Genomic DNA, 24,174 nt, shown 5'->3' on the forward strand with positions numbered 1-24,174 from the left:
CCGCGTCTCGCTGGGCGGGAGGGCGAGGGGCGCCGGCTGGACCTTCAGCCTTGCTTGACTAGTGGAAAAGGAGGTTTGGGGCGGGGCCGCGGTGATCACCCCGCTGGAGGTGGCGGCGACAGCGGCTGTCAGTCTCTCTCGGGACGGAGGGGAAGAGGACGGGGTTGGGGGTGGCGGACAGGGCCACGGAGGCCAGCGTCCAGGGGAGGGTTCAGTTAAAATGACCCCCCCACAGTTCCACCCAGCTGGAAATGGAAAGATGCCTGCCGGGGAGGCGCTGGATTCCTGTTCTGGAAAGTCGCGGGAGGCTGGATGGGTATTGACAGGGATGCTATGGAAAAAATTTCTGCCCTGGATGGGAAGTTACACAAGATAAGCTTTTTGTTTTTCTCTTAAACTGCATTTTCCCCCCAATGCATCTTCTCTTTTAACTGAAGTAACATCACATTATAACATATAAATTTCAGGTGTGCCCTGTTGAAGACCAGCGTCTGTTTACGCCACAGTAAATCCACCCCTAAAAATCCGATTCTGTCTTTCACCGACAGCTATTCCCTTCTTCTGATTTCCCACCCCCACCCCAAGATAACCCTCAAAAGCCCTGCTGCCTCCTAGAATAGTCTGTTCTGGCCAGCCATCAAGCTATCTTAGCCTGAGCCCCTATGAGACAGGTATCTTCATTTTTCAAAGCAACACCTTGCCTAGGTGACACTGTTACTGTGAGAGGTTTCTCATGCTGGTGCGAAGGCCCAAAGAAATCTCAGGCCGAGGGTCATGGAGAATGTGGTGTGTATTTGTGTGGGGGGGATGTGAATCACTTCGTGCACTTCGTCCGTGCATGCCGTCAACTGTTAACAGCTGTGGTGGCTTTCCCTCATTACGGAACTCTGCTTGACGCAGTCGAGTGTAGAGGAGCCCTGGAAGGTGAGGCTGACGTGGGAACTTGATAGCTGGTACTGGGCCTTGGAGCCCAGTGAGGACTCCAGACTGTGGTAGAAAGAAACAGCCGTTGAAGGTTTAGGAGAAGCAGTGTGGTTCTAGCAAAGGAAATGTAATCTGATGCAGGTGTGGAGGGTTCTTTAAAAGAAGATCCAGAGACAGAAACAAGAATAAGAGGCTACTGCCTTAGTCTGTGCAAGAAGTAACCCACCTGGCATTTGCTGTAACCTGAAGGTAAGCGTTTATTATCTCCACCACACAGATAAGATACTGAAGCTCAGTGAAGATAAATGTCACAAGGACAGTCAGCTGGTGGTGCTGGGATTTGAAGTTAGACTTCGCTGGTTCCAAACCTGTTTTCTGTCCACGGCACACACTGACCGGAGACACACAGGTGCTGGCTACACAGGATCTACCGGGAAGAGTGAGAGTAGTTCTCCTGGGCGGGACGCAGGACAGATACGTACTTTGTAGGGCTCAGTGCAAAAATGACTAAGAATTTCAAGATGGTGAGAGCGCATCAATCTGAGCGCCGGCCCTTCAGAAGGGCTTTATGTGACCGTCCATGTTGCACACCCATGAAGCCAGTTCTGATGACTATGGCAACTTAACAAATCACCCCAAAACTTAGTGGCTGAAAACAGCACTGACTGCCTAGCATGAGGGTATAGGAGGGTTTTGGAGACTCATTCGTTCTGCGTGGTCAGTGTTGGCCAGGGCGGTCAAAGGCTGGGTGGAACTGCAGAAGGCTGCTCTCTCACCTGCCTGGCCATGGGCCGAGGACGCTGTGGGCGGCTGGAGACTAGAACAGCTGCCACCCCTGTCTGCATTTTCTCCATGAGCTCTTTTCCTTTTCAGCCTGGTGGCTTAAATCGTTTTAACATGGTCTCTCTTCTTATGTATTTGCAAGTTTCAGGAGGGGAGAAGTGACTAATACTACTTATATACCACCTTACTTACAAGAGGGTGCCTCCCTATGGCACGGGATCAATGCATATTAATGAAATGAGTAGCCTTTACCCTTATTCTGTAAAATTATACTCACCTTCCCTTTGGCAGCCAGACTCCTTCCGGATGACTCAAGGCTCCGGGGTGCGTATTTCCATGTCAAGAGAGGGAGAGTGAGAACCAGAACCAGCCATATTCTGGTCATAAACATCACCTTTTATGAACCAAACTTGGAAGTTGTGAAGCATCATTTTAGATTTTCACGAGTAGTGAGTCACCAAGTCCAGTTCACGTTCAAAGAAAGGGGACTTTGATAAAAATCAAGCTTTTATAGGGAGGTTTGTCAAGGAATTTGTAGACATGTTTTTCAAACCAGCACAGTTGGCCCCATGAGTATGTAGATTGGTGGGGCTTGAGGGGTGCCTCCCCTTTATGCCTCAACTGCTGCCACCAGAGTCGTTCTTTGGAGTTTACAAAAATCCTGTGTAAAAGGCAGTCGTCAGTGGCGGCCAGAGCAGGAAGCCTGAGTAATAGGTTTTGACAGCCTGGAGGGATTGAAATTACTCAAGTGCTTCTTTGGCTTAGGTGCTGGCAGTGAACAGATGAGGAGGAGAAAGTAATTTGAGGGTACCCAGGTGGGAAGACCAGACAGTGGGGATGTGTGAAGCGACCAGAGAGCAGTCCAGGCAAACTTCTGGAAGGAAAGGGGTTTTTCTTGTGTAACCAGGCAGTGCACGTCACAGGTCTCGCCTCTTTTAACCATTTCTGCAGCCCATGAGAAGTTGTAGATGGAGTAGATGGGGAAGCCAGGACCCCGAAGCCACACGCCAGCAAGTGGCAGCCTGGACTTGCACTCAGCCCCCGAGATGAGGGCCCCACCCTCACACAGGCCAGACCTCCCCTGCCTGAGCAATTCTGTGCCTGTTTCACTCTTCATCATTTTTTTAACATTTGTCTTACACATTTGTCAGTGTCAGGAGGAAAAGAATAATTCTACTTCTATCATCATCTTACCTATAAGAAAGTGCCTGGCCCGTCGTAGTCACGCTGCATATTGAAGGAATGGATAACCTTTACCCATCGTCCCCAGACCAGTGTTTGCTTTCCTGTGGTTCCCTGTGGCTGTCTGATTGCTGTCACCAAAGGCCTCTGACATGGGCTGGTGCTTCCCACGTATCCTAGTGGCATCCGGCCCAGGGTCAAACCTCTGTCTGGCATGCTCCTTCACTCAGCCCCTCCCTCGGCCATGGCCACGGAGGCTGACCGCGGGCCCAGGCAGGCCTTCTCTCATTTCCCACCCCCACCCGCTTCCCCTGGACGGGCACATCCCCCTGCATTTCTTGGATTTCCACTCAAGCTCCATGGGGGCTCTGTTGAGATTTCTTTTTTTTAAAAAAAAGATTTATTTATGCACACAGAACTCGGGTACAGGCCAGAGGTGCAGGGGCAGTGAGAGGATTCACCAGAGACAGAGTGGGGAGCAGCGGGCGGGTCAGGAGAGGTCTGCTGAGCCATGTGGGTCACCTCCCTGGCCCAGGGATTGAACTTGCACTGAAGCAGCTGCGGCTAGCTGGCAGTGCTGCGTCCTAACCCACTGTGCCACCATGGGGGGCCCTCTGGAGATTTCTATCTCCACCCCCTGGTGAGTCCCAGGTGGGGGTGAGTCCTCCCTCATGAGACCCCAGGTCCCCTGGACCTGGTTGTGCTATGCTCCCTCTGCTCCTCTGTCACTCCTCTGGCAGTCTCCTGCGCCTGATTTATGGTGTCTTTCATGATACACAAGTTTAAACTTTTGATACAAATTTGAAGTAGTCATACTTTCTGACTGACATCGTTTCATTTCCGCCACATAATGCAACTGCCTGTTGCTTACACTTCTTTGGACTGACATTAGAGCACAGTCGTAAGCAGCTGTCTATGTTCTGACTAATGTAACCCCAGGGTGATATTGTTGGGCTGAAGTTTTGTGGCAATTAATGCACATTTACACACCACTCTCCAGAACTGGCTCAAGGTTATACTTGCTCAAACAATGTAGGTTCATAGTCAGTGATTCGATTTCTTCAATAGTTGTAGGGTTATTAAAATTTGCTATTTTTTCCCCCATCAGTTTTGCTATGAAGTTTTTCTAGGAAATTGGCTATATCCTCTAACTTTTCAAATTCCTTCTATTTCTATAGATAGGTTTCCACTTTCAGTTCTAATATTTAACAACTTCCATTATGATATCCTTCTTTGATCCATATCTAATCGCACCTCTTAAGTTTCCACACATAAGTCATTTCTTGCATCACTTTTGTCATTAATTTCTTTTTTTTTTTAAAGATTATTTATGCACACAGAACTGGGGTATAGGCCAGAGGTGCGGGGGGTGAGAGGGTTCACCAGAGACAGAGTGGGGAGCAGAACAGGTAGGTCCGCTGAAACACACTGCTGAGGGGAGCAGTGGACAGCAGACAGGTCAGGAGAAGTCTGCCACACCATGTGGGTTACCTCAGTGGCTGCAGTGGTCACAGAGAGCTTGACAGTGCTACGCTTTAACCCACTGTACCACTAGGGACGACGCTGTCATTAATTTCTAATGTAATTGCATTTGAAATCAGTCTGAGGCTGATTCTTTGATATTTGTTGAGTCATGCTCTCTGACTTCCTACATGTCAGTTCTTACAAATACTCTGCACGTGTTGAGAAGAGAATATTATCTGCTAAATGGTTGCAGCAAACTTCCCTAGTGTTCATTAGTTCAGGGCGATGAAATTTTTGTTTAAATCTTCTACATTCTTTTTTTTAAAAAATAGTAATTTATTTTTACATTTTTTTTAAGACTTATTCATATATGCATACAGAACTGGGGTATACAGGTGCTGGGGCAGGAGGAGTGAGAGGATTCACCAGAGACAGAGTGGGGGGCAGGACAGGCAGATCAACTGCTGAGGGGAGCAGCAAATGCGAAATGCGACAGGAGAGGTCTGCCGCGCCATGTGGGCCAGCTCCCCGGCCGGGGATTGAACTTGTGCTGAAGTAGCTGCCACTAGCTTTGTAGTGCTGCACTTTAACCCATTGTGCCACCAGGGAGGCCCTAAATCTGCATTCTTACTGATTTTCAGTCTGCTTAGTAATTCAAGTGCTGAGTGAGACCCATCCAATTCTCCCATGACAAACAGATTTTTCTTCTTGTAGTTATGTTGGATTCTTAAAAAACTTTATTATTTTAGAACAGTTTTAGGTTTATAGCAAAACCCAGAGGAAGGCACAGAGATGTCCCGCATGCCCTCTGCACCCCGTGTAGACCAACCCCATTATCCGCGTCCTCTAGAGAGTGCCACGTGGTGAATGGATGAAACTGGACTGACTGCATGAGGCTGTCGCTTAGTCTCTGTTGACATGCAGTGGTTTGGACAAATATTTAATGACATGTATTCGCCATTATGGGAGCACATAGTTGTCACTGCCCTAACAATCCTCTGAGCTTCACCTGTTCCTCCCTTCAGTCCTTAGACCCCAAGGAGTGATCTTTGAGCTGTCTCCTTAGTTTTGCCTTTTCCAGAAGGTCCTATAGTCGGAATCATACCATATACTGCCTTTTCTAACTGGCTTCTTTCGTGTAGTAACATGTATTTAAGTTGCATGGCTTGATGGCTTATTTCTCTTTGGCACAGAATAATATTCCAGTGTCTGGATCTACCACAGTTTATTTATCCACTCACCTACTGAAGGGCATGTTGTTACTTCTAAGTTTGGGGCAATTATGAATAAATCTGCTATAAGTATCTGTGTGCAGGTTTTTTGTGTGGAGCTAAGTTTTTGACTCCTTTGGGTAAATACCAGGGAGTACAATGGCTGGATTGTATGGTGAGAATAGGTTCAGTTTACAAGGAGCCGCCCAAGTGTCTTCCCAAGTGGCTGTACCATTTCTCATTCCCAGCAGCACCGAGGGAGCGTCACTGCCGCCCTGTGTCCTTGCCAACCTCTGGTGTCGCCCCGGCGTGGGTTCTGCTCATTCCAATAGGTGCGTAGTCAGTTTTTGCTTTAGATATTTTGAGGCTGTGCTATTAGATACATTCAAATTTAAAATTACTGTTATCTTCCCAGGGATAAACTTTGTTTTTTTTTTTAAAGATTGATTTATTTATGCACACAAGGACTGGGGTATAGGCCAGAGGTGCGGGGGGGTGGGGTGGGTGGGATCAGAGGATGAGAGGACTCACCAGACACACAGTGAGGAGCGGAACAGGTGGACTGACTGAAATACACTGCTGAGGGGGCCAGGAGAGACCTGTGCCATGCGGGTCAGCTCCCTGACGGGCACTGAACCTGTGCGGCCATGGCTGTGGACAGCTTCATAGTGCTGCATCTTAACCCTTTGTGCGACCAGGGAGGCCCCCAGGGATTAAACTTCTGTGCATTCTGTAATGACACCCTTTTACCTTTTCTCCTTAAAGTCTACTTAATCTAACATGAGCAGTGTGACACCAGCTTCCTTTTGTCTAGTGTTGCTTTATATGCCTTCCATTCTTTGGCTTTCAACTTTTTTTTTCTATTTTGGTTAAAAATTGCATATAACTACATTTTGCTTTATATAACTTTTGATAATTTGTTAGCTGATGATTTTATACAATTTGTGCTTATTAGGATTACCAGTATACAGATGTTTACATTTTATTTCGTGCTTTCTATTTTTCTTCCTTTTAATTTTAATTTGATATTTTAGCTTCATTCCCTGTCTTCCTTCAAATGGATTTTTAAGAATTCCACTCATTTTATTCTCTGCTGGCTTGAGGTCATTCATTCCATTTCTAATGTTTTAGTGGTTAGTCTTAATATTTTTTACATGTATATTTAATAAAGCTAATCAGGGTGTCTAATCTCTTCCAAGACAATTTTCCTTGACTTATATCTTCATATCGTCCAACAGTGTTATTCAGCCGACCTCTTTGCCCCATATGTTAACATAATTATCATTTTTTGTTTATATTTTTCTACATATTTCTGGTTTCTTAGCTATTTTCCCTTGCATTTTAAACTTCCTTTCTGGAATCCTGAAATAGATTCTTTTCTGGAATGGATTCCTCAACATTTCTTTTAGTGGAGGAATGTTAGTAATGTTAGTAAATTCTAAATTTTTTAGATAGTAAATTCTCTAATTTGTAACTTATCAAAATTATTTTTGTTTCTCCTCATCCTTGAGAGATAATTTTCCAAGAAAAAAATTCTAGAATGACAATCCCTCCTTTCTCAGCACATTCAAATATGCTTCTTTTCTTCTTAATGTCCTGTCATTCAAATCAACAGCTCTCGGTGTGTATTTATTTAATCTGCCTGAAATTTCTATACTTCCTGGGTTGGCATATTTGTGTTTTGCAATATACTGGGGAAAAAACCTCAGTTATTTCTTTTAAAATTTTTCTGTATTTTTTAAAGACTTATTTTTACTTATTTATGCATACAAGAGCTGGGGTGTAGGCCGGAAGTGCAAGGGTATGGGGGGGTGAGAGGATCAACCAGGAAAATGGGGGCAGAACAGCGGATCTACTGAAATCACTGCTGAGGGGAGACAGGAGAGGTCTGCTGGGCTGAGTGGGTCAGGTCCAGGGCGGGGATCCAGCTGTGCCACAGAGGTGAGACTTAACCCCTAGGCCACCAGGGAAGGCCCCCAGGTCTTTCTTGCAATCCTTCCTGCCTGCCTAGCTCTCTAATCTCTATCCTCCGTGCAGCTTCCCTCTTGTTTTCAGCTTTCTAGGTCTCTCACTCAATGAACTCCACCCTGCATGACTTATTCTGATCTATTTTACAGTTCATTAATTCTCATGTCATCTGTGTCTAATCTGTTTAACTCACTCATTGCATTTTTCAAGTCAAGCTTTTTACTGATATAAATTTTTGTTTCTTCAGATCTACTTGTTCATTTTTATGCTTTTATGTCTTTCTCAAAGTTTCAATCTTCTCTTTAACTTCTTAAAACATTAAATAGGGCTCTCCCTGGTGGTGCAATGGATTAAAGCACTACCTTATGAAGCTCTACAAAGCCACTGCAGCACGAGTTTGATCCCCAGGCAGGGAGCTGACCCACAGGGCGCGGCAGACCTCTCCTGACCTGCTCGCAGCTCCCCTCAGCAGTGTACTTTGTCCATCTGCCTGTTCTGCTCCCCATTCTGTCTCTGGTGAAGCCTCTCACTGCATCCCCCCATACCTCTGGCCTGTACCCCAGTTCTATAAGCATAAATAAATTTTTAAAAAATGTATTAAGTACACTTTACATTCTCTGTGTATAACAATCCCAGTATCTTACTTTTTGCTGCTATCAATATCTTAGTTTTGCTTAGGTTTTATCTGCTGTCACCTGCTGGTTCTTGCACATGGTGTCTTCTTACCTGTATTTTTGTGACTTTTTAAAAAAAGATTTATTTATTTATGCAAACAAGAGCTCAAGTGCAGGCCAGAGGTGTGGGGAGGGGTTGGGGTTATGAGGATCCACCAGAGACAGAGTGGGGAACAGAATAAGCAGACTGGTAAAGTACACTGCTGAGTGGAGCAGTGGGCGAGAGAGGTCTGCTGCATTTTGTGGGCCACCTCCCTGGCAGGGGATCCAAGTACAGTGGCTGAGGATAGCTTCAGAGTATGCGGACTTAACTCCTTGTGACACCAGGGAGGCCCCAATACTTCCTATTTGAATCCAGCCTGGGAGTTCCTTTCATTGGGGTGCTTACTATTGCACTCCCAGAAACAGAGGACTGATATTCTTCTAGCTTGTGCTTCTGCTGATGTATGTCCACCACTTGATAGGCAGATCTCGATTCTGCCTGCCTGTTTAGGTGGGCACCTCTCTGGGTGCAGCCCAAGGCCCCAGGATGCCCATGGGTGCCTCTAGGGCAGCTGTGGCTTTGGCTCCTACTGAACCACTGGGATTTCAGACACCAGCAAACTATCTGGACTCACATGGGACCGACGTGCATGGGAGAATGACCGTTTCTGTGGCTCTTGTCTGTGCCCTTGGTCTGCTGCCACTTCCTCTGTTGGCACAGCTACAGCTGGTTCCCACATGTATTAGGAGCAGAATTCCCATTGGCCAGACACTCACCTGCTCTAACCCCACATCTCTGAGGAAACTGACGTCCACCCTTGCAGTGGTTCTGAACCTTGTTAGCGTCATGGAAGTTTGAGAATCTGCTGAGAAGTTCTGGCCTTTCTCTAGAAAATGCAGTGGCGGCCAGCAGTTGGGTACCATCTCAGAGGGAACCTGAGCTCCCCTAGCCCGTCAAGCCTAGAGGTGGCCTCAGGGCCTTGGCCTGAGCTTTGGCGAGCTTCTGTAGCCTCAGAACTCACCCGTGTGTCACCGAGGGGCTGATTAGAAAGCCTCACGCTCTGATTTTGACCAATTCTGCTTTGAATGCTTTGCAGTAGCAAGGTGCCTGTTGTCAGTGAGCACACAGAGCGGAGGCCCAAGGGGCAGTTGCTGTCCTTTCCTTCTACGGGATTCCTAACAGCAATTCTGGGGCCTCTGCTGGCTGGACCCTGATTTGTTGTGTTTTCTACTGGTGCCTGGGTTTAGACTTATTTCAAGGAGACAGAGTCCCTCTGGATTTGTTCTTCAGTGAATCTTTGATAAGCACACAGTAAGAATCTGTCTTTCTGTTTAAGACTTGGTCTTCGTGATTCTCTTCATCTCTATTCGGTCTCTTCTGCCCCCTGGGCTATCTTCCCCCCAGAAGTGAGTGGGCTGAAGTGGATCAGATGTACTTTGTTGCATGTGTCTGAGTACGGGGGCTGACGGGGGTCAGGGGAGCGGTTGGGGGCGCCCCGCTGTGGCCACCAGAGCAGTTTGCAAACTCGGGGTGCAGGGTGAGGTCTGTTTTGTACCACAGCCCACAGGGGGCCCCTGAGCAGGCGTGCTGTCACCTGGGCTGCAGGTCGGGGCGGACCAGCACCGTACCGCCCTGACTCCCAGATTCTGTTCTGGTTCCAGCTACAGGCACCATGTCTCCTGCGATGATGAGAACGTTGGTGCTATTGCTGCCCCTGGTTCAGGCTGCCCCCAAGGATGGGGCCATGAGGTAACAGGATTGGGAGGGGCAGCGGCCGGAGCGGGGGGGGGGGGCCAGGGATTGCAAGAGTGTGGTGGCCCCTCTGGGAGGCAGGGGACTGGGTGTGTGTTCCCCGACTGCACCCCTCACCTCTGTCCTGTGCATTCAGTTCATGTCTGCTGGGCACACCGGGAAGCTGGGGGCTCAGTCTGATGAGGTGCAAAGCACAGGGAAGAAGTGGTGGTGAGGGAGGGAGCTGCCGTTCTCATCAGCACCTTACGGTGGCCACGCCACAGGCATGGAGACCGCTAGCGTATTGTTTCTGTTTACCTGAATGCCGTTCTCAAGGTGCCAGTTTGTGTGTGTGGTGGGGGGGGGAGGGTGATGGGTGGGACAGAGGACAAGCGACCAGCACAGCGGCAAGGGCTGCAGCAGTGACAGTTGCTTCAGCAGCTCCTGCCGACGTGCCACTCACAGGTCTGGAGTGACCCCAAACAGGTGCCCCCGCAAGAACTGGGAGCAGACCTGAGCCTCAAGGCCTGACAGGGGATCCTGAACACACTGGAATTCCAAAACCAACTTGTAGACCTGCAGCTTGGGGGAAAATGAGAGTCCCATTTGGGCCAGGGGAGCAAGTCGGGTCTGTGTGAGACTGGGCAGTGCCACCGGCGCAGTGAGCCTGCCCTCGGCCTGTGGGACTCTGCCACCCTGCCCCTCACTGGCATCTGAGGGTGCAGCCTCATCTGGCCGCTCCCTACCAGATGTTTTGAGATTTTACTCAGCGGCTAGCTAGTAAGTAAGCGCCTGCTTCCAAGGAGACTCAAATCCAACCCCCAGGATTTCTGGAAATTTGGAAGGGAAACTCCCTTTGGGTCTGGGGAGAGAACTCGAACAAGAGTTTGGGGGTGAAAGGCTGGTAGGCTGGGGCCTGGGGGCCTCTTCGCAGGGCTGGTCCTTCCCTCCCCCTCCAGGCTGGACCCTGAGGTGCAGCACCAGCCCTTGCTAAACCCCTTCCAGCCAGGCCAGGACCAACTCCGGTGAGTAGGCTGTTGCGCTGGGGGCCGAGGGCGTGGCCGAGGCTGCCGCTGGCCGCTCCTGGGCTGACTGTCCACTCTTCTGGCAGACTTCTGCGGAGCTACCTAAAGGGGCTAGAGAGGATGGAAGAGGAGCCGGAGCACATGAGCCGGGAGCAGGGTGAGGGCCTCGCTGGTGGGGCGGCTCCGGGCAGCTCTAGCTGGGACTGGCCTCGGGCCCGCGTGGCCTCCTGCCCCGATGCTGCTTCTGACCGGGCTTCTCCTCCTCAGTTCTCCTCTACCTCGTTGCCCTCCATGACTACGACCAGAGTGGACACCTGGATGGCCTGGAGCTGCTGTCCATGCTGACAGCAGCCCTCGCTTCTGGAGCGGCTGATTCTCCTGCCCCCAGCGGGGTAAGCCCACTGGCTGGGGTCCCCAGATGCAACTCCTCGGGGCTTGGGTTTCTTCCCGCCCGATATGTTGACAAATCCCCTATGACAGGAGGCCTCAAAGCCTAGCTGCCAGGGCTGCAGGGGTGTGCTGGGCGGGGTCGGGCTCCGGACACTGCAGAACCCATGGTGACCGTGTGCTTCCACAGGTGATCCTGGTGGTGGACAAGGTGCTGGAGACCCAGGACCTGAATGGGGATGGACTCATGACCCCTGGGGAGCTCATCAACTTCCCAGGAGAGGCCCCAAGTCATGCAAAGCCCAAGGAGCCCCTGGAGCCACAGGCTATTGGGAGGCGGTCTCTGTCGGCTAAAATCCCATCAGGACAAGAAGGGCAGCAAGGTCTGGACCCCAGAGAGCAAGATGGGCGGCCAGGGGAGTCCAGAAGGGAACCAGTGGAGCCTGTACAGGAGGCCGAAGGAGAAGCCCCTGCCCCTGGAAGGGAGACTGGGGGCGCAGCTGAGGCCGAAGAAGAAGCCCCAGGCCCTGAAGGGGAGACAGGGGGCCCAGCCCAGGCTGAAGGAGAAGCCCCTGCCCCTGGAGGGGAGACTGGGGGCCCTGCCCAGGCCGAAGGAGAAGTCCCTGCCCAGGCCGAAGAAGAAGTCCCTGCCCAGGCCGAAGAAGAAGTCCCTGCCCAGGCCGAAGAAGAAGTCCCTGCCCCTGGAGGGGAGACTGAGGAACAGGCAGAGGCCCCAGACACTAGAGAGGAAACAGAAGAGTTTCCACAGGAAACACGAGAGTCTAAGGACACCCCAAGTGAGTTTGAGGCTCATGCTATTCAACTGGGGAATGACGAGATGTAGCCCGTTCACCCCTACTTCACCCCTACAAGTGTCAGTGCCACAATGAAAATCTGGAAAGGTGCGAATTTGGAGTGGAGGGCAGAAGGGTGCGAATTTGGAGTGGAGGGCAGAGGGCGGAAGGGTGCGAATTTGGAGTGGAGGACGGAAGGGTGCGAATTTGGAGTGGAGGGCCCCCTCGTGGCTCCTTCCTGGCCCGGCAGTGGCGGGTCTCTGTGCAGCTCTGGACTCAGCCAACCAATAAAGAACGGAATGAACCGTCCCCCAGGCATCTGTGTGCAGTGCGCCTGCCCAGGCCTGGAGGGCTCAGGGGAGGGGAACTGGCAGGACCTGGAAAAGCTGGGGTTCGGCTTTCCCAGGTCCCAGCCCGCCCGGTAGTGCTCGGACACAGTAGAGTGCAGGCGCAGCACCTGCAGGCCGAGGGGCCGCGCCCAGCCCTCCCTGCTGCTGGCCGTCCCCAGCACCCCAGTCTCCATTCCCCGCCCCATGAGCATCCAGCTGGGCATTTCAGCACTTGTCTGATTTTATCCTCACAATAATTCTGGGCGAAGAGCGAGCGAAGAGGTGGGCATGACCTCAGGTCTGTCTGACTCAAACCCACGCTCTTTGTCCCCTCATCATTCGGCCCTCCAGGCCTGGTCTCCCCACAAGGACGGCAGCACTGTGGGCAGGTCCCTTCTGTGGTTGCGGCAAGGCCTTAACTACAAGGCAGCCCGAAGGACTGGACTTCTGGGCACTGGCGCAGTCATGGTGGAGATATTTTTAGACTGTGAGGGTGCCACCAAACCACCTAATTGGCTCAGCCACCTGGACACTCTTGGAGCCAAGGGAATATGGCCTCGCTGCAGGGAGGGGAGGGCGGGCAGAGCCTCGGGCCTGTGGTTATTTAGCATTTAGCCATTTCCCCAGGGTATGCAAGGAGTTAAGTGTCACCCCCAACCAGGAATGCTGTCTGCCCTTCCCCCAGGCCCCTCTTCCCCCGGAAGAGCAGGGCAGGAGGCTGGGGGAAAGCAGCCCCTCCTCTGAGCCTGGGTGGGGAGTGAATCGGAGGACTCAGGAATCGAGAAAAAGAGGGAAGAACTGTGGTGTCAAAAGCCTCAGGAATCCCCAGCCAGAGCAGTTTGGGCCTGGAGAACAAGCAGACTGCCAAAGGAAGCTGGCTCAGGGCAAAGAGGTTTATTTGCTCAGCAGCATGAGATGCCAGGACACGGGTGACCCTCCCCCAGCCTGCATCTGCCCAGGGCGCAGGGCCCTTCCAGATGGAAGGAGGGGAAGCAGCCAGGAAGCCAGTGATGCCAGCCTCTGCGGCTGCGGTGGCCCCGGGGATGTGAGCTGGCGCCCTCACCGCGGGGCTCACACGATGCCATCGTAGCCTTGCAGGCCACACTTCTTGCCGGCCACCTGGCAGCCAAACCGCAGGGCTTCCTGCACTGTCTTCCCTGCCATGGGGGAGGGCAGTAGCCGGTTCAACATGGTCCTCTGGGCAGGCCGGGGCCCGGTCCTGCCCCATCTGCTGGGTACTCACCCTGCGACAGGCTGAAGATGACCGAGGCATTGAAGGTGTCTCCAGCGCCCAGAGTGTCCACTACCCGGGGTGGCGGGAACGCATCCGAGTGAAGCAGCTTCCCATCCGGGCCCAGGGCGTCGGCGCCCAGCTCCGCCCAGGCACAGACAAGGGTGGCCCTGCAATGCTCTCCACTCAGCCGGCTGCAGCCCTGCCTGTCCCCCAGCTCATTCCTCTCCCCAAGGGCAGACCCCTAGGTCCAGGGCAGGACTGGGCCACTGGCACTACCCAGCCAGCCCCTCAGGCTCCTTGTTCCCTTTCAGAGGACTCTGGCCCCACCCCTGGGGCCTTTTGGTGGCTTCCCCCAGCTCACCCTTTCCTCACACGGCCGTACAAGCCCCTCAGGGCCTCCACTGATGACTGGAACCCCAAATGCTTGGCCACATCTTTGCTGACAAACACCTGTGGGCAGGGGAAGAAGCTGATGGTCCCACCTGCCGCCTGCGTCGCCCCGTTTATCACATGCCTCCTGCAACACAGCATCTTGCTGTCCCACAGGAATGCTTTTTATATTTGCCCCAGATAAGCTGGAGCACAGCCACAGACAATGGGACACAAAAGCCCTCGTCTGCATCAACTCTGAATTTCCGCCGCCTTTAAAAATCAAAATCGAGCCTCGAGCGCCCTCTGGGGGATCCAGCACTGCCACACCACACTGGGGCTCTCGGGAGCTGGTGTCTTGCTCGCATCACCACGCCCCCTAGGTCTGCTTTCAGTGTCTGAAACAACAGGGCAGGGACCCACACCTCCTCAGTACCAGCTACATACACGCTAGACTAGCCAGAGAGTTTGGTTAAACAATATTTCAGCCTGGGCTATCCCTCTGCCAAGCGCAACACCAGCTGGTGCCAGGGTTATGGCCCAGATTCCATTTACAGCCCAGTCCTGTCCAAATTTACCTGTGCAAGTCTTCCCACCCTTCCTCACTGCTACTGGCTCCCACAGTTGCCACCACGAGGGTGGATGCCTGCAGGACAATCCCTCCCCTGTTGACGGAGGAAGAGAGGAGACCCAGGGAGGTGTCCACAGCACGTCTGCCCTGCGGCTGTCTGCGGCGGCCTCTACAAGCCTCGGGCTCCCCCGAACAACTCCTTGGTCACTGCTGAGTTGTGGGTCTGAGCTTTGCTTCGCTCCCCACCTGCCAACACTAATGAGCCTCGAGTTACCATGAAAAGGGAACACCTGGGCCCAGTGTAATTAGTAGGATGTGGGAGGAGAAACTCAAGGGCCACTCACCAGGTCTCCATAACCAAACAGCTGGAACAGCTCCTCTCGGGGCTTTTCCACCTCCACAGACACCCGGATCTTGCGCTCCGGAGGCTGCTGGGCATTGTGCCGGTCTATCCGCTGCAGCATCTTCACCTGCTCTGATGCATTCCGGCCCTGGAGCAGGGAGAACAGCTCAGGACCAGCCTGGCACTGCCCAGCCCCTCTGGTTTGTCCTCTCTCTGCTGGAATTTGGGGTGAGGAGCGGGTGGCTGGGCTGGCACCCCACCTAACTCTCAAACTTCTAGAGCTGTCATGAGCATTGGAGACCTTATCAGTTAGCGCTCCCGTTTTAGACTTTCCCAAGGACCTACAATAAACTAAATGCAAGGCTAGGATTAGAACCCAGAACTTGTCAGGGCTTCCTCCCACTCAGTCTCCAGCACTTCTTTTAGAATGAAAATTCTAGTTCTCTTTATTTGGGATCTGGCCCAGGCCTTGTGCAGCCAGGCTCAGGTCACCAGCACACAGAAGGCACAGTGCAGGAGCCAGCATCCTGCTGCTGCTGACTACATCCTGCTGTGTGACCTCGAGTAAGCTGCTTAACCTTTCTGGGCTTTAGTCTCTTCACCTGAAAGCAGAAAGAAGGGTGGAGAGGAAGTGGGGGGAGGGAGTTCATTATCTCTACGGTACTTCATGGTTCAGAGAAACCAAGCACAAGTAGAAGGGCTGACAGGTGGAGACCCTCAAAACACAGAAGGGTGGGGCTTGCCTCAATGTGGATCCACTTGAATCGATTCAGATCAACCTTCTCAAAGTCAGTAGCAGACACATCAGGCAGGTTCCTAAGTCAAAGGGTGGAAAGGACAGAGAAAGGGCCTGGTGAGGTCAGCCTGGCCAGGGTTGCTAACTGGCTGCAGCCGCCCCTCTGCCTGGCGCCTGCCGCATGCTGAAGATGCATCGGTAGCACAGGCGGCTGTAGCTTAGCCCTGCCCCGCTGAACTCCTGACCCCTGTGCCCCACGCAGATCCATCCAGGCAGGGGATTGAGTAGGAAAACACAATGGCCAAGGGAGGGCGCCGGTGGCTGTGTAGGTCTTGGCTCTTGTCCCACTCACTTCTGACACCACCACTGTCCAGAACCGGGCAGCTGAGTCACAGCCCTGAGGTCACAGTGGGTGCTTGAGAATGACTCAGGTGTGGAGACTTGGGAAGGCCTCACCTTGACCTTCTCTAGGCAGAGACTTCATGTCCTCTATCACCCATTTACCCAAGGCTGCTTCCCCCGGGTACAAGGGGCCCACACCCCCGGCCCCACAGGCTGCTGCAGCTGGGGGTCATGTGTGCGGCCATGCCTGGACTGAAGCTAGTGGGTGATGGGCGTTTGTCCTGGGAGCTCCTTTCTCCCTCCCTCGGGATCCCCTGCTGTGCTCATCACCTCTGCTGCGATTGCTGCTTAATGGGCAGAAGAGAAGTGCCCGCCGCCGTGAAGGCTGCCAGGAGCATGTAATGCCGGCCCACTCGCCCACGGGGGCCCGGAGCGCTGGGATTGCTGGTCCTAAGATGCCTGGCCCTCTCCCGGGGCAGCAGTCACGCTGAGGAGTAGGGCAGCCTGATACCCAGGGCAGCTAGGCTTGGGCTATCTCAGCCTAACACTGTCCCCAGAACACACCAGATTCTAAGTAAACCTCTAGAATTCTTCAGGATGGGGTCTGAGAGAGATGAGACGGGCCTGGGCCCACTAGGTCTCTCCTTAGTGGCTCAGAGATCCCGTCTCCCGGGTTAGCACCACATCACATGACCCGGTTGTGCTGAACCAATGTTCCCCTTCCTGCTCCCTCAGCAATGGCTGCAAATGGTGTGGCATTTGGCTAACTTCCTATGCGTTATGGAACAAGGAAGCCACTTTCTTGAACACCCAAACCCCAGCTCCTTGGTACCATGTTGCAGGTTGGCAACTCGGGAGTTGGCCTGGAAAACTACAGGCCCCTTGGCAAATTAAGATAGTTTAAATCGGGCCCTCCCTGGTGGCACAATGGGTTAAAGCACCTCCAAAGCCCCTGCAGCATGAGTCTGATCCCGGCCAGGGCGCTGACCCACATGGCGCTGCAGCCCCCTCCTGACCCGCCCACTGCCCCCCTCAGCAGTGTACTTCTCAGTCTGCCTGTTCTGCTCCCCACTCTGACCTGGCGAATCCTCTCACCCACCACACTTCTGGCCTGTACCCCAGTTCTGTAAGCATAAATAAATAAATCTTTAAAAAAAAATAAACGAAAATAAACGAAAATAAAAATAAACGAGAGAAGTTTAAATCACTTCTCTCATTCCTCGGCCCTCAGTCTCCCCGCGCCCACACCCAGGCTGCTGATTGACAATTACGAAGGAGTCACCGTGAATTACCTCTCGGACAGGCCTGCCTGCCCCTCCTCGGAGTCCGCCAAGGATTGACAGGCAGAGCCATGCCCCTCCCCGCCCACCTCACTTCTCCCCTAATTGAAACTGATTAAAAATCACTGAACAGTTAGCCATGGGGGCAATTTCTGGCTCAGAGAGGCCTCAGGGGCTGCGCACCCGGGATGCCCATGGTGGCAAGTGAGGGAACTGATTGGGGGGCTGTGGCAGGGCGGGGCCGGGGCCTTACGTGTCGTAGAGCACAATGGTGCGGGAGCCATTGGAGTTGTTGACGATGCAGCAAGAGCACGGGGTCTCCCCCCTGCTCTGCCAGGCCACCTGAGACACATCCACGCCCCGCCGCCTGAAGTCAGCCACCAGGAAGCTTGGGGTGGAGCCCGAGTCAAGGGGAGGGCAAGGAGACACGGATTAGACCCCCGTGGTGTGACCGCCACGCGGTGGGCAGAAGGGGCCCACAGGCCTCCGAGACAAGATGGTCCTGCTCTGAGAGTTCAGTGACGGCGGCGGCAGCTGGCGAGTGCAGACAGGTGTACCAACCTGTAAGCGTGCAGGATGGTGCGGCTGCCACTGGCCTCACTGATGATGACTGTGGAGACAGGGACAGAGCCCGCGGTCTGGAGGACCGTGTAGCGCAGGTCCACGGAATAGCGACGGAGGTCCTCCAGGACAAAACTGTGGGGAAGGGGCCGGGGGGGCAGGGGCAGAGGCGGGAGTGGGGGTAGGCACAGTTCCACAAGGGTCGGGGAAGGGAGGGCTGGCCCCAGGGGCCCTGAAAGGCTGGGGTGCAAGCTGAGCCGGAGGGGCTGGAAAGGCCCCAGTTTCACAGGCTGCAAAGGGGGAAGAGGGGAGAGGGCACAGGCTGGGGCTCAGCAGGAAAACGGGGGGGCATTCATTCAGGTCCCGCTGAAGCAAGCATAAAGCTAGATGGGGCGGACTGGGGGCCTCGATCACGCACCCTGTTCGGACCTGGCAGGTGAGGACACTGGCCTGTTTCACGCAAGACCCGGGCAGGGTTAATGAGTAATCCCCAGGGTGATACTTTGCCCCCAGCTGCCGTGTGCAAGCTCATAAATCCGCGCCTTCCTCTCAAGCCCCTCACACCTGGCGTCCAAGCCAGTGTCTGTGGCGCCCAGCCAGGAAGTGGTGCTGCCCGGGCGGGTTTGCTCACTGCCCTCTCCTCTCCCAGGAGGGCGACCCCTCTCAGGCACTGAGCCCCTCGGTCTGGGCCCGGTCCAGGGCTCTTGCCCAGACTCCCCTCCAACCACAGTGAGCAGGAGGGCAGCCCAGGAGGGAAACTGTGCCAGCAGGAGAGAGAGAGGCTGCCAGCCCAGCCAGCCCAGCCCCGCTGGGATGCAGAGTCCTCTCCAGGAACTGGCACTCATGCCCAGCAGCCTAGCCACCACCCTGGCTTTTCTCCCTGTGGCTGACTCCATTCTGGGCAATGCCAAAGCAGGGCAACCCATCTTTCTACAAAGGTGCTGATTCGGGGCATCGTTCCTCGTCTTATATGTAGGGATCCTTTCAACAGTAACTTTCTCCAACGTGGAAAACATGGGTTGGTTGGCCTGGTAACTTTTTGCACCCACAGTGCCCAGCACAGGGTAGGTGCTCAGTAAGTGTTTGCTGAGCACTGGGGAGACTTAGGAATAACCTGCCTGGCGCGAGTGCTGTGTGAGGGCAGGTCCGCAGCCCTAAGGAGCCGTCTGGCCGTGAACTGCCGGGAAGGGAGGTAGCTGCCGGAGAGTGTGGGTCAGCTCTGGGCTCCAGGCCCTGCGCCCCCTCGCGAGGCAGGTTCTTGCCCTGATGCCCCTCGGATGCCTTCATCATAGCAAGGAATCTGGCTGTACCTCCTCAGCAGTGTCCAAAGATCTGTGCATCACAGACCAGTGACCGGGCAGCCTGCCTGGTGTCCACTGTGGGCAAACTGTGGGTCACACACACCCTGCAAAAAGTGCTTGCTGAGTCAACAGCAAGTTGAGTCCAGCGGGGCAAAGGGCTCTTGGGCCCCTGCAGCAGCAACACCAGGAGGCTGCGGGCTGCAGCCTCCATGGCCGAGCAGCCGGGGGGCACAGTCTGAGGCCGGCTTTAGCACGCAGCCTCAGCATGTACCCCACCCTGGGCAGGGTACTCTGGCTGCTTCAGTGCACGTGGGGACCTGCGCACTGGCCCTGCCCCCTGCACGGGGAAAGAAGCCCTGGGCACCAGGCCCATGAGTGGTGGCCAGCCCGGAAGGAGGCGGGTGGCACAGGCCCCTAACAGCCCTCAGCTGCATGCAGGGCAGGAGACTTGAGAAGCACACAGTCACATCTACCATGAGAGTCTCCTGGACACAAGGACAGAGGCGGGGCAGCGGAAGCGGGCTCCCAGGAACTGGGTTGTGGTGAGGAAACCTTCAGCGGGGGCAGCTTTCACACCAGCAGCAGACGGGGTGCCCCAGAGGCTGGGTGCGGCCGCTCACCCCGCGCCTCCTGCCCACTGCGGGGACAACCATTGCTGACCACCACTGCCCCCACCCAGACGCGGCAGGCTTCCTTCCCCGCGCTCTCCCACCCAGCGGGCCTCCTCAGCTCCTCCACTCACTCGGCAACGTGGCCCGGGGCCAGCGAGCCCATGAAGGCGCAGGGGGCTCCCAGCAGGGACAGGACGGTACAGGAGTTTGACGCGTTGCCTCCACGCTGCCATCGCTGGGACAAGCACCTGCGAACACAGAGGGTCGGGGCTGCAGCCCTGAGAAGGGGCAGGGGCGGAACACTACAGAAGCTCCTCAGAAAGCATCGGCTGGCCGCTCCTTTGTTAGCGGGCAGCTGCGGCTCTGAGGAGGAGAGTGACGTGGCTGAGGTCCAGGTGTGTCTCCCCAGCCGGGGCTACATTCCGACTCACAGTGATTACTTTCTACCCTTTCACCTGTTCTGAGGATGTCAGGGAGCCACTCGCTGCGATCCCCCACTCTCTGCTCAGTTACAGCCTCCTGGAGAGCTGGGTCGCCCCCAGGCCTCTTCCCAAGGGGGTCTGACCTCCCCATTTTGAGAGTCCTTTCCAGTGGCAAGTGCAGGGTACAGTGAGAAAGCCAGGAAGCAAAGCTGGGGACTTTAAAGGGGGGAGGGCTAACTTTCTCCGTGCCCAAAATCGAAAGATTACTGGTGGAGACCAAGTCTTCTGCATCACCCCCTCTTCCTGCCCAGCTTTACGGGGGTGCAGCTGCCCTGCCTCACTGTGTAAGCTTAGGGCGCACAATGGAAAGATTTGATACAAGCAGCTACTGCGAGGTTGGGCACCGCACCCGTGACCCATATAACGGCCTCTTTTTCCTGTAGTTTTTCTCCAGTTTTACTAAAAAGCTAACAAAAGGAAGCTAATTTGAATACCCCGAAGGGCTTCCCTGTCATCCTCAGCAGCCAAACATGATCCCCAAGCACCCTGTGCTCCATGAAGATGGTAAGATCTGGCCCTCCCTGGTGGAGCAATGGGTTAAAGCACTGTGAAACTGGCCACAGCCACAGCTGCGTGAGTTCAATCCCTGGCCAGGGAGCTGACCCACATGGCGCGGCAGACTTCTCCTGTCTCCCCCGCTGCTCCCCTCGGCAGTGTATTTCGTCCGTCTGCCTGTTCTGCTCCCCACTCTGTCTCTGGTGAAGCCTCTCACTGCCAGTTCTGTATGCATGGGCTTACAGTAAGGGCACAGTGCTGCCAGAGAACCACTGGTTAAGAGAAACAAATGAAGCCGAATTTTTAGGTTAAGGTACATTCATACATAAAACTTCACCCCAAAGTTTCTTCAGCCTTGAGAAAAGGGGGACACAATCTCATCAGAGAGGTGACTACATTGTAAAGGGCCAAACATTCTTCAAGCTCTGAGCTTTAGAGAAATCTCCATGCATTGAAGAGAGAAGCCCAGCAGGCGTTGATCTCCTCAAGGTTGCAACATGGGGCTGATACGGAACCCTGCTTCCTGACTCTCAAACCACTTCATGCGCTCTGTATTTTTTTTAATGAAAACACCCCAATGTTAGGCCCAAGGTGGATGAGGCTTTAAAGAAAGGGCCTACATGGGAAACCCACAGGGATTACAATTGAGATGAAAAAAAAAATGTACAAAATAATGTAAAAATAAACTATTATATTATAAAAAAAAAAAAAGAAAGAAAGGGCCCACAGTTCCACTAAATGGAAACCCTGTAAAATCTCACTGGTACCCAACTTTCTGTGCAGAAACACTCTGCTGAGCATGCGGATGCTTCTGGAAGGTCCGGTAGTGGCTCTGGAAGGCAGGCCAGTCCTCAGTGTTCTGGCCAGCTCCAGGTGCAGCTCCCTAGAGCCTCTAGCTGCCCATGGAACACAGAGGCCTGGGACACAGAGGCTAAGATACCCGGGAGGGCTGGGGCCCCCCTTGCTTACTCACCTGAGAGGCACAACAGCACCCAGCAGTCAGGCTGAGGGCTTTAGGGAGCAAGGCAGAGAGAGGAAATATGAACAAAGAGGCTGCTCCACAGGGAGCAGCGCGCCTGGGTCTCAGGGAGGGGCAGCTACACCTTAGGTGCCGTGGGCATGGGAAAGCTAGGAAGGGTCTCTTTAGAGAGGCGCCTCACCGAATGCCCACCTCAGCCCACCGGGGTGGGAGTTAGCAGGAGCCTCCTGACTTCAGCCTCCCAAAAGAAGCTCAAAGGGAATGGGGCCGCAGCTCTCATGGAAAGAGCACCTGGGGCTCCCAGGTCCTTCCCAGGCTTTGGAAAACCTGTGGCCCAGGCATTTGCACCGTTCTCCCAAGAGGGAGCCTAACTCCTCACTGGTAGCTGGAGCAGGTACCTGGACCCGGACTGCAGTCTTATGGGCTACATTTGCATGGCGGCAAACCCTTGTGTGCCGCCCATCAGCAAGGGGCTCTACTGTCTGGCAGTCAAGGCAACCCAGAGGGTCAGGTCCATGAGATGGGCAGCAGCAAGGGGAAGGGGCCGCAAGAGATGTGGAAGGCTGGAGCACTAGGCTGGAATCAGGAGGCCTGGGCGATAATTACTACTCTACCACTCATGAACTCTGTAGCCTTGCAAAAATCTTTTCATTTCTCCACATCTCTAGCTCCATCATTCACACAGCAAGGAGGTGACAGATCTCTCACACTGCCCACGGGCAGTAACAGTGCTATGGGGCCCCAAAACCTGAAGAATGCCTGGTGTCCCCTCAACCAGCCTCAACGACTGTTTGTGCTATAGTCTCTTGTCGGAACTTAAACTTGAACTGGTCTTTTATCTAGTTCTTGGCTGAGACAACTGATAACTGAGGAGCAATTCTTGGTGCTCTAAGCATGAGCCTGCACCGAGAGCAAGCCACCTAGGTTACCCCACAGAAATGCCTTCTTGGGGTTACAGTGTAGTGGGTTCTTATCAAAAGTAAATAGAAGAACTAACAAGTGACTTTTTAACTTCTGCCAGAAAACCAGAAGGAGACTTCCCTGCTAACCTGTGCACCCACTTTTGCAAAAAGGAGCCCTGATCAACTCCTTTAGGAATTCAGCGGCAGGAGACTTTGCTATGGCTCAAGCACCAGCTCTCTGCACATCCTATGGAATCTCTAAAGGTGCCAGCAAGCTCTGAAACTTAGGGAAGTGCAGATACCAGGGCTTTAAATGGCACTAAACAGTCTAACTACACATACTCTTATTTAAGCTACCTCAAAAAAAGTAAAAATAGATAAGATATATGATAAATAAATTAGAAGTAAACGCTGGTGAGAGGCAAGTGCTTACCTAGGTCTTTACTACTGGTGATGGGAAGCCCACGGGGATTACAATTGAGATGGAAAAATGCACAAAATGATGTAAAAATAAACGATTATACATATATATATATTTTTTAAAAAGCACTTTACTACCTGCGTCCTTAGACATAACACTTCATCTCAATTTCTACTTGCCTATAGGTAAAATCGGATAATTAATAATCCTGACACATTCCTACGGTCGCAAAGGGAAGTGGCGAACGCAACGCCATGCAGCCTGGGTCTTGTTGCCAAAGGTCTTAACTCTGTCCCCTTAACTCTGTGGGGGGACAGGGTACAGGTCACCAGCCCCTAGGCTGGACTCCCATGGACCCACTGCCGGGGTTCGGGCTCCACAGCCTGGTAGTCTTGGCTGAGGAGCACAAACGGGGAGCTGCAGACGGGCGCCCCCCTCCCCCAGGTCTCCAAGGGGCCAGGGCGCCCCTACCTGGAGTCGGAATCCTCCTCCGGATACTTGTCCACCACACTGATGATGTCCAGCACCACCAGCCCCACGCACAGGATTTGCTTTTCTTCCATGTGGCTGCTCCCCGAGCTCGCGCCCGCGAGGCACCGCCGACCCGACAGCTCCCGAGTTCTGCCTCTACTCCCGGAGAACTGCGTCCCCGCGCCCAGGGGCTGCCTGGCTCCTCCTCCACCACCCGGGCTCCTCCTCCCAGGAGCCGCCCGCTGCGGCGTGGGGCGCAGAAGAGCGCGCGGGGCGGAGCAGGGCCTGGCTCCCCACGCCCACCGACCGAAGCGAGCCTGGGGACCCAGACCCCGATGTCCGGGCCCGCGGTCTCCCTTAGCAGGTTGCGTGGCCTTCGCGTGCAACGCCTCCCACTCTCAGCCTCAGTTTCCCCGCTTGCCAGACGGACCTCTCTGAAGCGCGGCGAGGCAACCTCATGAACTCAAAGGGGAAGGCCAACAGAAAGGCGCCCCATGCTCCGCCCTCCCCTGCACCTGCGCCTCGCACTCCAGAGCCGCGCAGTTTTGCGGACCCGGATAGGTGAGGCCTGGTTGCGGGAGCTCCAGCTGCTCCGCCCCGCCCCGCCCCGCCCCGCCCCCT

The 24,174-nt window shown here is 54.0% G+C and overlaps 2 protein-coding genes across 5 annotated transcripts in view; one reads left to right on the forward strand and one right to left on the reverse strand.

The window, feature by feature from the left end:
- Positions 1–12,435, forward strand: part of CGREF1 (cell growth regulator with EF-hand domain 1) — a 13,150-nt gene extending 715 nt beyond the window's left edge. Inside the window, exons 1-6 of one of the 2 annotated variants that reach the window (XM_012727681.1) lie at positions 5,089–5,896; positions 9,851–9,938; positions 10,880–10,945; positions 11,032–11,102; positions 11,213–11,337; positions 11,523–12,435. In XM_012727681.1, coding sequence (XP_012583135.1) covers positions 5,737–5,896; positions 9,851–9,938; positions 10,880–10,945; positions 11,032–11,102; positions 11,213–11,337; positions 11,523–12,176 — 1,164 coding nt within the window. In that variant the 5' untranslated portion in view covers positions 5,089–5,736 and the 3' untranslated portion in view covers positions 12,177–12,435. Of the gene's footprint in view, positions 1–5,088; positions 5,897–9,850; positions 9,939–10,879; positions 10,946–11,031; positions 11,103–11,212; positions 11,338–11,522 lie in introns of those variants that run through there. The other variant, XM_012727682.1, reaches the window with a different exon arrangement.
- A 615-nt stretch (positions 12,436–13,050) lies between these two features.
- On the reverse strand, positions 13,051–23,728 carry KHK (ketohexokinase (fructokinase)). Of its 3 annotated transcripts, none has more exons than XM_004686368.2 (8): positions 23,554–23,728; positions 19,935–20,051; positions 17,584–17,718; positions 15,716–15,788; positions 14,974–15,120; positions 14,051–14,139; positions 13,699–13,856; positions 13,051–13,612 (listed from the first exon to the last, which is right to left on the reverse strand). In XM_004686368.2, exons 1-8 carry the CDS (start codon positions 23,643–23,645, stop codon positions 13,527–13,529), a joined length of 897 nt encoding a protein of 298 aa, XP_004686425.1. In that variant the 5' UTR covers positions 23,646–23,728; the 3' UTR covers positions 13,051–13,526. The 3 variants fall into 3 exon arrangements, with proteins under 3 accessions (XP_004686425.1, XP_004686424.1, XP_012583115.1); XM_004686367.2 differs by lacking the exon at positions 17,584–17,718 and adding an exon at positions 17,892–18,026 and having other exon boundaries at positions 13,060–13,612; XM_012727661.1 differs by lacking the exon at positions 17,584–17,718 and having other exon boundaries at positions 13,060–13,612.
- Positions 23,729–24,174: the final 446 nt, after the last annotated feature.

The sequence above is a fragment of the Condylura cristata genome, unplaced genomic scaffold (genome assembly GCF_000260355.1).
Source record: "Condylura cristata isolate star-nosed mole 26May11 unplaced genomic scaffold, ConCri1.0 scaffold00020, whole genome shotgun sequence".
In the NCBI taxonomy this organism is placed as follows: domain Eukaryota; kingdom Metazoa; phylum Chordata; class Mammalia; order Eulipotyphla; family Talpidae; genus Condylura; species Condylura cristata.

Coding starts and splice junctions, on each gene's coding strand:
- KHK (XM_004686368.2), bottom strand. CDS start 23,645: ATGGAAGAAAAGCAAATCCTGTGCGTGGGGCTGGTGGTGCTGGACATC. Junction 15,789..17,583: donor ACCATTGTGCTCTACGACAC/GTAAGGCCCCGG, acceptor CCTTTGACTTAG/GAACCTGCCTGATGTGTCTG. Junction 14,140..14,973: donor TGTTTGGTTATGGAGACCTG/GTGAGTGGCCCT, acceptor CCCTGCCCACAG/GTGTTTGTCAGCAAAGATGT.